The 12,937-nt window shown below is 39.3% G+C and overlaps 1 protein-coding gene across 4 annotated transcripts in view; it reads right to left on the bottom strand.

Moving 5' to 3' along the window:
* Positions 1–7,166: 7,166 nt before the first annotated feature.
* The window catches only part of bcl2l11 (BCL2 like 11), a 58,174-nt gene continuing 52,403 nt past the window's right edge, over positions 7,167–12,937 (bottom strand). For 3 of the 4 annotated variants that reach the window (XM_088086393.1, XM_042502792.2, XM_088086391.1), the window contains one exon: positions 7,167–12,691. In XM_088086393.1, the coding sequence (XP_087942519.1) occupies positions 12,527–12,691 (165 nt within the window). In that variant the 3' untranslated portion in view covers positions 7,167–12,526. The remainder of the gene's footprint in view (positions 12,692–12,937) is intronic. The other variant, XM_088086392.1, reaches the window with a different exon arrangement.

Here is a 12,937-nt window from a genome sequence, read left to right as displayed (position 1 = left end):
AAACAGAGAGTTTAGTCATATATATATATAGGCTATATATATTTTAAATAGAATTTAACAAGACATAATTGAACATAAAGGGAACTTTCTTACAAGCTGAATGGAAGTTAAGAAAAAATATAAAGTTATACATATCCTTTAAAACTTTCTTTTAAATAATTTAGTGTGCAAGAATATTCATAAATTTAAGTATTTTTGTCCTTGTTTCATAAAATGGCTAAACGATAGGAGGTTTAAGCTGGTCACCCCAAATCACGTTTTTTCTGGATATGTTAACAACTCCAAGTGATAAATTATCAAAAAATAAATGAATGAATATATAAATAAAATTATATTCAATTCAATTAAAACAATTTTTTAAAAAAAGAAATAGATTTACAGAAAGAGAAAGAAATTCTGTTATTTAAACTCTTTTTGGATTTTTTTAAAATTCACATTTATCTTGCAGCAAGAGCCAGCAGAACGATAAAAACAGGATAGGAACTTGAATTTTATTTATATCTCAGGGCCTTTAAAAAATGTAACTTTCACGTAGAAAAGAATGACTTGTGAATGTGAAATGTTGAAGACAGTATTGTGACCTTTGCAATGTCATCCCTCTCTTCCCCAGCACCACAAAACCATTTAAAAAGCAGAACTTCCATAAAAAAAATAGGTTGTAAGAGTTAAAACTATGCACATATTGTATGTCTCATCTCATTACTACACCCACGTCTCAAGTTATTCATACTATTTTCGCATTACTGCAGCAGTTTCAATACAGTTTTTCTGCTTTACAATGACTTCCATCACCGAATTAATCTCCTCAGCTATTTTTTTCTGCAGCCAAACAGGCTTTTATTTGAATTAGATTTATTTGCTTGGCCTGGTTAGTTTCTTTTGAGTTTTCACATCTCTTTTCCATTTGAGGAGGGACACAAACACAAACACAAAAAGTTAGTCTAATCCACGGAGCCCATGCAAATATTAATGTTTGACAGTTAAAAAATACTATATCAACACTAAAAAAATAAAAACATCAGGAATTTTAAGTTTTTGGAACTGTAACAAGCCTGTAGTTGTTAATGAGAGTACTGAGGCTGGATATCTTAAGGATGAATATCACTATAAAACATGACAGTCACAGTAAATATGAGATGACAGTAAATTGCCACCTACATCGTTACACATTGATGTTTAGTCGAATTTAGGTTTGGTGAACAAACTTCAATGTCAGGACATCTAATGCCAACGGCAATTTAATGCAGAATACTGACAACACCTGATGTTCATATTTTGTTTGTTTTAAGTTGTGTTGTCAACCAAAATCTAACATTTTACAAACGTCTCATCATCATCTTGATGTAAACTGACAACATTTAGCTGTGAGGTATGGAGAACAAAACCCAAAATCTGCAAAACATCATAGTGTTAACATCCACACAAAGCGAAATTCTAATGTTGACAGACAATGAAAATATGATCAATCTGATTTACAATCCAACCAAAATGTAACATCTGTCTGTAAGAGTCCAACATCTCGCACTGACATTCGGTGCCAAAACTATATTATGGCAAAAATTATTTTAAACTTGAAATATGAAAAAGAAAATACTGCAACCTAAAAGAGATGTATACTCTGTTATGTGTAAAGAATTTTCATAGGCTATATGAACTTAAGATGATAAAGTCGGTTGGCCCCTCCCCTGTCTGTATTTGTGAATATTCTATAGTCAGATTGAGGTCATATTTTCCAAAATTAGAGTCTTAAGGAAGAAAATCATGCTCATGTTGTACTTTTTTCTGCTGAAGCTCAGCAGGGAAACACAGTGAGGCCTGATTTTTAACACTGGAGTCAAGAAGGAAACAATCTCTAGTAGACAAACGGACTCAGCTGTCTGAACCCATCCTTTAAATTAACTAAATTAACTTTAGCTGTCAAAAAAAGTACAATAAAGCATCCAGTAGCATTAAATGGAAACACTCAAGTTTAAGTATTTCAAAACCGTACTTAACTATACTTGTATAAATGTACTTATTCCACCACAATTTCCAACAAATACACTGATCCTGATTTCTCAGTGATGATATCAGCTGATAAAACTAGCCTGTCCATACATTTCCATCCAAAACCATGTATTTTAAATGTGCCTCTGAACCAAAACATCTACTTTGCATTTCCATACAACTTTCATAACATCTTCTTTTCAATATTTGCTTGTTAACAGATAATACACAAGTGAGATCTGATAACTTTGTGACGCTTGCAGCCGAGTGGAGTGAAATATTTAGCAGAACATACTATCTGCAGTGTCAGGAAGGCTAAGCTGTTTGTCATAAGTCAGACTGTATATGATGAAACACGAGGAAGTGAGCGAGTGTCTGAACAGGAGTTTGCAATCATGATCAACGGCACATCAGGCCTTACTGGACGGCCTTTTGTCTGTTATGTTGTCTTCTAACCATAAAATATGATGCATTACTATAAAAGTAATGGACATCGGGGGCAGTGCCTCTGGACTGGCAGACTGGGGTGGTGGTCCCTCTTTTTAAGAAGGGGGACCGGAGGGTGTGTTCCAACTATATGGGGATCACACTCTTCAGCCTCCCTGGTAAGGTCCATTCAGGGGTACTGGAGAGGAGGGTCTGCCGGATAGTCGAGCCTCGGATCCAGGAGGAGCAATGCGGTTTTCATCCTGGACGTGGAACTGTGGACCAGCTGTGGACCCTTGGCAGGATCCTTGAGGGTGCATGGGAGTTTGCCCAACCAGTCCACATGTGCTTTGTGGACTTGAAGAAGGCATTCGACCATGTCCCTCGGGGAGTCCTGTGGGGGGTACTCTGGGAGTATTGGGTATCGGACCCCTTGATACGGGCCGTCCGCTCCCTGTGCGACCAGTGCCAGAACTTGGTCCGCATTGCTGGCAGTAAGTCGGACTTGTTTCCAGTGAGGGTTGGACTCCTTTGTCACCGATTCTGTTCAGAACTTTTATGGACAGAATTTCTAGGTGCAGCCAGGGTGTTGAGGGGGTCCGGTTTGGATTGGGTCGCTGCTTTTCGCAGACAATGTGGTCCTGTTGGCTTCATCAGGCCGTGACCTTCATCTCACTGGATCGGTTCGCAGCCGAGTGTGAAGCGGCCGAGATGAGAATCAGCACCCCCAATTCGAGGCCATGGTTCTCAGCCGGAAAAGGGTGGAGTGCCCCCTCCAGATCGTGGAGGAGATCCTGCCCCAAGTGGAGGAGTTTAAGTACCTCAGGGTCTTATTTATGAGTGAGAGACAGATGTAGCGGGAGATCGACAGGCGGATCTGTGCAGCGTCTGCAGTAATGCGGACTCTGCACCGATCTGTCGTAGTGATTTACCGGTCGATCCTCGTTCCTACCCTCACCTATGGTCACAAGCTTTGGGTAGTGACCGAAAAAACAAGATCGCGGGTACAAGCGGCCGAAATGAGCTTCCTGCGTAGGGTGGCTGGGCTCTCCCTTAGAGATAGGGTGAGAAACTCTGTAATTCGGGAGGAGCTCCGAGTAGAGCCGCTGCTCCTCCGTGTTGAGAGGAGCCAGATGAGGTGGCTCGGGCGTCTAATTAGGATGCCTCCCTGGTGAGGTGTTCGTCCCACTGTTGGAGGCCCCGGGGAAAACCCAGGACACGCTGGAGAGACTATGTCTCTCAGCTGGCCTGGGAATGCCTCCGGATCCCCCGGAAAGAGCTGGACGAAGTGGCCGGGGAGAGGGAAGTCTGGGCTTCCCTGCTTAGGCTGCTGCCCCTGCGACCCGACCCCGGATAAGCAGAAGAAAATGGATGGATGGATGGATGGATGGATGGATGGATACTATAAAAGTAGCTAAGATTACCATCACCTGACCAGATACAACAGTAAAATGCTCAGCCCAGTCACCAGAGGAAAGTGTTGGTATTGTTTCATACGGAAAATATCAACATTTATAAAGTGACATAGTATACCAGCTGACTTTGTCATGTGGGGAAGATGGTGGATGTGTGACATCTAGGTTAGACGCCTGCCAAGATTACTGTTATAGACCAACAAACAACAAAGATGATAGTAATGTAGCGCTGTGTTTCTCATGCCTTTTTAGCTACCAAACACGGGTGTTTTGCAGCAATTCTTTTGCACCATTTTTTCAGCAGCAGCTTTTTTAATACAACTTTTTTAGCAGCCTGTCACTTAGCTTCTCACAGCTTTTTCATCAAGAAAAGCATTCATTTTTTACTGAGACGTCGCTGCTTTTCCTGCCCGGATTGTGCATCCTCAACAGGGTAATTCAAATCAAAACAACCTTTTTCTAACCACGTTGTTTTTGTGCCTAAACATGCCAATGTAACATCTCCATGGTGTGCAGAGTGTTCTTATACAAATTGAGTTGAACAAGAAAAGAAACCATTTTTTGCACTTGTGTACTTGCACTTATAAATGCAAGACATTTTTACTTGTAATCATTTACTTTTTCAGCACAGTATTTTTTTATTCAAGTGAAGAACCTGAATACTCCCTACACTATTGGTTGCTGTTTCTCTCTCTCTCTCTCTCTCTCACACACACACACACACACACACACACACACACACACACACACACACAGACACAGACACAGACACATAGCAATCAATAGAGGAAGAGAATAGACTGGAGGTCTCTGACCACAGCATCCTGAATATGTCTCCTCTTGGCCCCAACACTAAATACACAGCAGACTCACCGGCTCACATATGAGTGTGTGTGTGTGTGTGTATGTGTGAGTGTGTGCATGCGCTTGCATGTGTGTGAGTGTAGGAGAGAGAAGAAAGACCGAGTGAGAGTGACAGCGAGGAGTTGCAAGTGAAATGTCAGTCAGGAAATTCTGCGTACACCTGGTTCCTGCTGGAGGAGACAGGTGCTGGTTGCAGCCAGACCACTGAAAACCACGAAGTGCACCTCTGATTAAAAATGCTGCCTATGCAATCATGGCCTCAGTTTTACTCTTCAGTTTGACACCACAGGTAGGACCTCTGCTGGGAGCTGCTGGACAGCTGGACCAGATCAAAGTTCAGCAACTTTTCTTTACAACTTATTGTCGGACATGATCGGCACAAACTGCTCATTTAAAATATTTGGGGCGGTGGGAAGGTTTAGGCTAAAAAGGTCCTGCTCCACCAACTAGTATGTTCAGAAATCTATATTGGCGCAGTAACTCTCCCTTAGTATTCACAAGTTTGTAAAGTTTCAGCTTACTGTCCAGGAAACTATATTTATAATTCTTATGATTTTATTTTTAACATTATGTCACAGAAAAAGTACACATTTATTTTATTTTAATTTTTGCATGTTCTTAAGGTCATTTCCTTGCCTCCTTTGGCCTTTTTTTTTTTTTTTAACTTTATTTTCAGGTAATTTTCTTGTAACCTTTTACTGATGTCATGCTAATTTTGGGACCATTTCTTCTTAAGCATGCTCATTGTCTTCCTCCCATGTTTTTCAAAGAAATCTAAAGTAAAGAAGAAGAATGCACCTTAACTCCTTACATTTAGCATTTCTAAGTGGTACATAAACAAGCAATAAAGGGTTTAATAGACACTCTAAAGAAGCTGTAACTTTTCCCTGGACCCATAACTTAAGGCTGGTGAATGAACCAGTTATAAAAAACATCATATTACAACACAGCTTTGATTAGCTTTGACAAATATTGTACACAAGTTAAAACAGAGGGAAGTATCAGAAAAACAAACACAAAATTAAATGTCTCTACTTTGTAAAATATTATTTCTCTATAAAAAGTCCGCATCGCATTAGATTTACATATCAGAGGTGTATGCCGTAGCAGAAAATAATCATGCAATTTATTTTGAGCTGGATTTAACAGCAAACATGCTGTATGGGACTCTGCCTGTCCTCTCACCTTGAAACCACAAAGGGTTAAATCTGTTACTTCTCTCTTTCTCTGCAGATGGAGGAATCCACCCTGCCGGACTGCTGCTCTGACTCATGCACACGTGTGTGAATATGTGTGTGTGTGCGTGTGTGTGCAGAAGCAGTTTATGTGTATGTGTCTTAATGAGTTGTGTTTTTGTGTGTGTGTCTGTGTGTGGAAGACATATAATTATCTGAGCATGTGTTTGTGCCAAGCTGTGGAAGGCACCGTACTTTCCATGTCCTGCAGATGAGCACACACACACACACGCACACACGCACACACGCACAGACACGCACGCACACACACACACAGACACGCACGCACGCGCACACACACACACACACACACACACACACACACACACACACAGACACACACGCACGCACGCACGCACGCGCGCACACACACACACACACACACACACACACGCTGATGCAAAGAGGATAAGGGTAAGAAAAAAAAAGAAAAAACAAGAGAGGCTTGGCCTCAGGCACTGTTACAAAAAAATCTCTTCATTTCACCTAAACTAATTTTTATGCCAACAGAGTGCAAGGACCTGAGCTGAACTTTGGGGCTGGTGCGTAGATTTTATAGACCAACAAGTATATTAGTTTTTCTTCCTATAATCTGTGAAATGTATTTAAAAAAAGGTTTTTAAATACATTTTCACCAATACTTGATTAAGGCTTGATACTAAAAACAAAACGAAGGTCTTTTAATTCATGGCGCAGTGCACTTATTATATTTTGCTGTTTTCAATAATTGATTTTTTTCATGTTTATTGGTAGTATTTACCCTTCACTTAAGTCAGAGCCACAAAACCACAACATAAAAACACATAAAAATCCTGCATTAAAAAACAGAAGAACAGCGTGAGCTATAAAACATCAGTCAGGATTTTAGTGGAACCTGTTCTTATTAACTTAACGGAACTACATTTAGCTAAATCGAATTAATTTTTTTTTTTTTTTGGTATCTTTTGACCTGAGATAAGCTGAACAAATGTACTGCTGAGAGTTCCCCCAACTCATTAAAGTAAACGTCATCAGCATATTGGTGGACTTTATGCATTACGAGCCTTATACTGATGTAGATGAGTTAAAGTACTACAAAGTAGAACAAGTAATCATGCTACAAAGTAGCATGAAATGGGAATATTCAACTAGTACAAGTACACAGACCAGATAAATAAGTTTGTAAATAAATACAGTACTTGAGTAAAAGCACTCACTTTCCGTTACTGAAAAACAAGCAAACAAGCCATTTATTAATCACTTATTCAGTTTTAAAAAGATGTAAAAGCTTTATTTACAACAGTGTAATGCACTGAAAGCAATTAAAACATCATAATTACAATATTTTCAGTGTACATTAACAGTATAAACAAAAAGACACCATATTGCTACAGTTGTACTGGGTCATTTGGAGTCATTCATAGTAGTTTGTTTCCATTTCTATACAAACAGGCTCCAACAGATGCATTTCTGTACAGCAATGCAGCGAAGCACAACACAACAGTGTCTCTGGGTTCCCTATCTTTCATGTTTTATCTTTTTTTTTTTTTTTTTTAACAATTTCAATTTGATGATTCTGCTGTATTAATCCTAAAAGCTCAAACAAACATAAATCTGCAGAGATTTGCAGAAGCGGCTCCAGCAGTGTTGATGCCAGTTGGTAAAACCCTGAATGTCACACAACCATTTCTGCACTGTAACACCTATGAACGATAGGCCGTGAATCACCAGGTTTCCATATCAGTTTCAGAAGACGGTAATTCATCTTTCAGTTTCCTCCCTGCCATTCTCCCCTCTCACTCCAGCTGTAATACAGTACATCAGAATGAGGTTTTAGATATCGGATGACACAATGTCAGGAATCAACATGCAGTCACAGCGGAGGAAAGGCAAAGCGGGTAACAAGCCTGAGATGCGTGCATTTCCAGGACGCAAAGATCAAGATGAGGAAACAAAATTAGAAACATCAAGAAGTCTTCAAACAGTGTTGTAAAAATTAAACGTGGCCATAGAAGACACAACAGGTTCCATACTTCTGACGATGACCAATGAGTGAGAAATGGACCACGCGGCTTGGAATGAATGAATGCCAAATCAACAATTCTGATATAAAATACCATCAAAAAAAGAGCTGCTTTTTTCAAACTAAATAGAAGACAGCTATGGAGAGATTATGAGACAACTGGCCCCTGGATGCAGGATAATAGGTCTCCCACCCTTCTTACAAAAAATCCCCAAAAGTGAAACCATTTAAAGTTTGTGTTGAGTGTCTTTGTGGTCGTTTTGTGTCTCTGTTTGGTCGTTATGTCTTTTTTTAGTTGCTCTGTGTCTCATAGCGGACATTTTGAGTCGTCTTATAGTTGTTTTGTGACCCTTTGTGGTCATTTTTATGTCTCTGGCTGTTTTGAGTCTCTTTTTGGTCATTGTGTGTCTATTTGTGGACATTCGGATTCTCTTTATAGTCATTTTGTTGCCCTTTGTGGTCATTTTCTATATTTTTGTGGTCGTTTTGCATCTCTTTCAATGATCAGTCTTTGAGGTCAATTCTGTCTCTTTGTAGTCACCCTATTAATCTCCCAGTTACCCCTATAGCTGTTTTGTATTGTTTTTATCTTTTTGTTCATGACTGACTTTTCAACATGAAATGTTTGAGCCTATCACCCTCTGATTCTCCTATTGTTTATAAACGGTAACTTTGCCATTCTTGTCCTTGACGCATAATTATTTTGAGGCTGTTTTCACGAGTGCATAATTTTTAAGAATTTTTTCAAAAGTCAGTCTGTGTATTGACTTTACTCACTGTTATTAATCTTTGCACTTTATATTATGCGTGATGTAACAAATGTAAACAAACTCAGATTGCCTGAGAGTAATCACCTCACTTTAGGAAGTTTAAAAATGAAACTTTGTGGCTGAACAGCCAATTTAACACGATTAAAAGATGAGATTAAACAAATGAGATGAGAGTTTAAGGGTGATGAAAGCCAAGATGACACTTCATCTGTGATGCATTCATGTTGACACAACTGTACAAACATCCAAGCGTGACTCAAACACAGACTCAGATGAATTTAGTTGTCGATTTTGTTGCAACAAACTTCTGTCGCGGCTCTGATTTGCTGTTGGATAACCTCACAGGGAGCGAGCAACAAAGATGGAACTCATTTGCTTCAGATGATTAAATCAAACCCTTGTAACACAGAACAACAGTGTATCTGCAACACAGCTAACACTCATTTGAAACAGATGACTCACTGAAGAGTAGAACTCTAAATGCATTATTGGATGGATTGGTTTTATATTCAGATCTTAGTAAAAGTGCTTCTCATACACCAACTGCTTCTGCAGAGCATAACACAGCAAATTGCATTTACATTTTCATTCCAGTCAGGCTGACGCAGACACTCACTGCAGCTGATGGGAGCGATCAAAACAACATACAATATGGCTGATAATTTGGTGACATTTCATTTGTACCATTTAAAACAACATTTTGCAAACCTCCCCTTGAGTACCACTCATCCTGCATGTTTTAGATCTCTCCGTGCTCCAACAGAGCCGATTCAAATGATCAACTCATTATGAAATCCCAAAGCTGATCATTTAATTCAGCTGTGTTGCAGCAGGGAGAGACCTAAAACATGCAGGACAAGTGGTACTCGAGAAGAGGTTTGGGAAACGCTGACCTAAAATAACCCATAAAACAAGTGTTTTGCACAAATCTCTTTGGTCAACATTCACACTGCACTTGCAACATGGCAAACCTGGACGTGGTTGAGGTTTCCATTTGAGAAACAGCCCAGATGTACTATTGCCAAACCAATGAATTAGTCTTTATCTTTGAAGGTTTTTCTTTTGTAAAACAACAAAAAATACAGTTTGAAAATACTTCCTAGTAAGTATAAACCTAACCTTTGTGTGGTGGTGGCTTCTTCACCTCATTCTGGTGTGCCAGCCGTAATGCATTATTGTCTCTTGAGGCTGGAGAGCAGAAAATAACCACTGTAACCACGGTTGACGAGAACCACAGTTGTGAGGGGCAACAATGAGCCCATTCCACATGAGAAAACAAACTGGGAAAAGCCAGACAAAAGTGAAACTTATGCTTTATCGAAAGTGTTTTCAAAATGGTTGTTTTGGTTTTAAAAGAAAGAAGGCTTCAGTGATGAGGACTGATTGGTGGTTTGCCAAAAAAAAAATATATCTGACCAACCTCTGCAGTTTCCCTAAGATCTTACAAAGGCAGCATCCTGTATGCACTCATGCTATAAGGTGCTTGGGACAAATTCTTTCTTTCACAGTTCCTCATTAACCTAAAATACTTAACAGTGTTCTGAGTTAAGGAAGGAATTGACATATGTTGAACTGCATCCTCCAAATGAGAAGGAAACCAGATTCATGTGCATACAAAATGATTGGTTTCAAGTTTTTGCATATAAGGTTTTCACACTTAAACAATGTAATCATTTTTTAATCTGTTTATCATTTTTCTGGTTCTGCTATTATGAACTGTAAGCGGTAGGTAACATGCATTTTATTAAGCCAAGACCTAAAAAAAAAAATCCAAAAACAATGGCTTATTTTTGGTGGGCTCTCACATGACAACAGGACCGATAAGAATAAATGTAATTAATCAGAAGCCTGTATCACCGCCGTCAGATATGTTGCTGTTAGCTAAACAGTCAATGACAAAACCCTCTTTGACTAGGCATGATTCAGTGTTTGGTTGTCATCCAGAAATCTCTCTGAGAGAGTGTTTAATGACCTGGCAGGCATGAGGAGACTTGGCCAGGTCTGAATCACTGGGCTAATAAACGGATAACGTGACCTTGTCAACAAACCGATACTTGCCAAATACATTCAGTCTGGCTGCTAATGTTAAATCCAGAGGCTGAAACAAACAATGCAGGGAGACAGTGCTGTTCGATCACTTAGAAAATTGCTTTGAAGATTTAAACAAGGTTAAAATAAGGTTTGTAAATGCAAAATGTGGAAAGTGAATAAAACTGTAAAGCAGAAAATGACACTATTTAATGGTTGTGTGATGTGTTTGATGTGATTTCACTATTGATTTGGCTCACCGTCTTGCTCTTTCGAGTTTCAAATCCTATTACTGTATTTCCAAGCGAAGCATTCTGCTCCTGCTTTTAATTATTAACGTACAAAATCTTTGTTTTAATGCTGAAAAGAACCAGAGCAAAGAGGGAAATGACACCCCTTAATGTTTTTTTTAAACTGCCATCTTTGAGGAATCTAGTTACACTGACTGTAGTTGGTGATAAAATTATTCAGAAAGTCTTTGAAATCTGATTTGAGTTAGTAGGGAGGAAGTTATCTTTCAACCCACAGCTTTAGTGGTTACCAAAACACACAGGTGTTTCCATACAGAGGAAGGATGGCATCTTCTCAAAGTACCTTTGAAGGAATAATAATCCTGATTATATATCAGCTAACCAGTAGCAGGATCTGTTGCTAAAACTTCACCCTGGGTATTGAAATATGACACATAAAACTGAATGAACACTTTATCATTAATGTAGACAAACACAGTATTAACTGGCATTTGCACAGGATTAATTTATGCAGGGAAAAGTGTTTATTATTAATCTTGTTTGCGCTGATCAGTCCAGAGCACATTTTCCTCCCCTACCACAGAATTATATCACGTTTCAATTTGTTTTGCAAGCAAAGATCTGCTTTTCCTGATGATGACTTCTCTTCAGAATATTCCCATTTTTTATAATCCGAATGCTGTAATTTGCCACTCAAAACACTGTTTTTTCTTTTGCTGAGGACCACAGCAATTATTCTATAACCCATCTCACCCTGGAATACGAATCCTGTCCAAACAGGGTCTGCACAATAAAGTATTGTCTTGACTTTCAATGATCTCTAGAGTCAACACCTGTGGTATTAAGCTCAAATTTTTCAGGATACAGTTCATTCTGTGGCTGGAAATGCTGGCTCTTAAAAACTGACAATCTAGACATAAGCTGACGTAATTAATGGTAAAAAAGCATTAAATTGCAAAATGGTTTAGTTAAAAATTCGGCCCAGAGTCTGTTGTATGCTGGATCCAGATGCGAGAGAAGTGCAAGATCATTTTTCTTGCCTGAAACAATCACAGAGAAAAGTTTGGGTTTGTTTTGCAGACTGGACCCACATTTCTTTTACAACCCTGGGTCTGCAGGGTTAATCAATCTAGAAATTCAAAATCTCTGTACATCAAAAAAAAAAAAAATTAAAAGAAGCTAAAAAAGTAAACAGGGAACTGTACAAGGCACATTTGAATTTCCACAGGCGTTTTTTGCACAGAGGCACATTCAGGTGACATGACGACCTCTGCGCTTCAAAGGAGTGCAAAATCCCGGCTCTTTGGTTGCAACGCAAAGGCTCAGAGACCGTGAAGGGAAAACAGAGGCGAAAAAATAAACATCCAAGCATTTTAGAGCTTTAACAGCTCATCTCCATCAAAATTATGATCAACAGAATCCAAAATCTCCTTCCTCAACTGGGAAAACGGAGAAAGAAGGGTGTAAATTAGGTCCTGAAAAACAAAAAGGATCCAAAAAAGATATATTATTTAAGAAAAAATGCTACGTCTGCTGGGTTTTCCAAAGGCTAAACCTGAGAGTGATCCTGGCTGTTCGTACTGCCTTGCAAGTAGATTATCCGTCCGATCAGGAGGAGCAGGAGGCCCACGCACAGCAGCACTGTGGGCTCCTGGTGGATGTGCGGCACTGGGTTGGGATGGATCACAACCCGTCTGTGTACGCCTGGCCCCTGCTGGAACAAAGAGAGATGAAGAGATGTTACGGTACGCATGAGAAATAAGGAAAACATGCTCTAAGTGTAATGATACACTGATCGTGGTTGATATCAATTCAGTGATAATCAATACAATATCATTGATGCAAAGTGAAAACATAGATACATATTACAATGTGACAGATATGCATTTATTTTGAAATTTCAATGGCTCATCTGTGTCATCATTTCTGTCCACCTCCTTCATAAACATTCACTCAGTGC

This window comes from Plectropomus leopardus, chromosome 13 (assembly GCF_026936395.1).
Source record: "Plectropomus leopardus strain MGB_pleo_1.0 chromosome 13, ASM2693639v1, whole genome shotgun sequence".
Taxonomy (NCBI): Eukaryota; Metazoa; Chordata; class Actinopteri; order Perciformes; family Serranidae; genus Plectropomus; species Plectropomus leopardus.
Note: the sequence above shows the minus strand (reverse complement) of the source record. Positions and strands in the feature narration are given on the sequence as shown.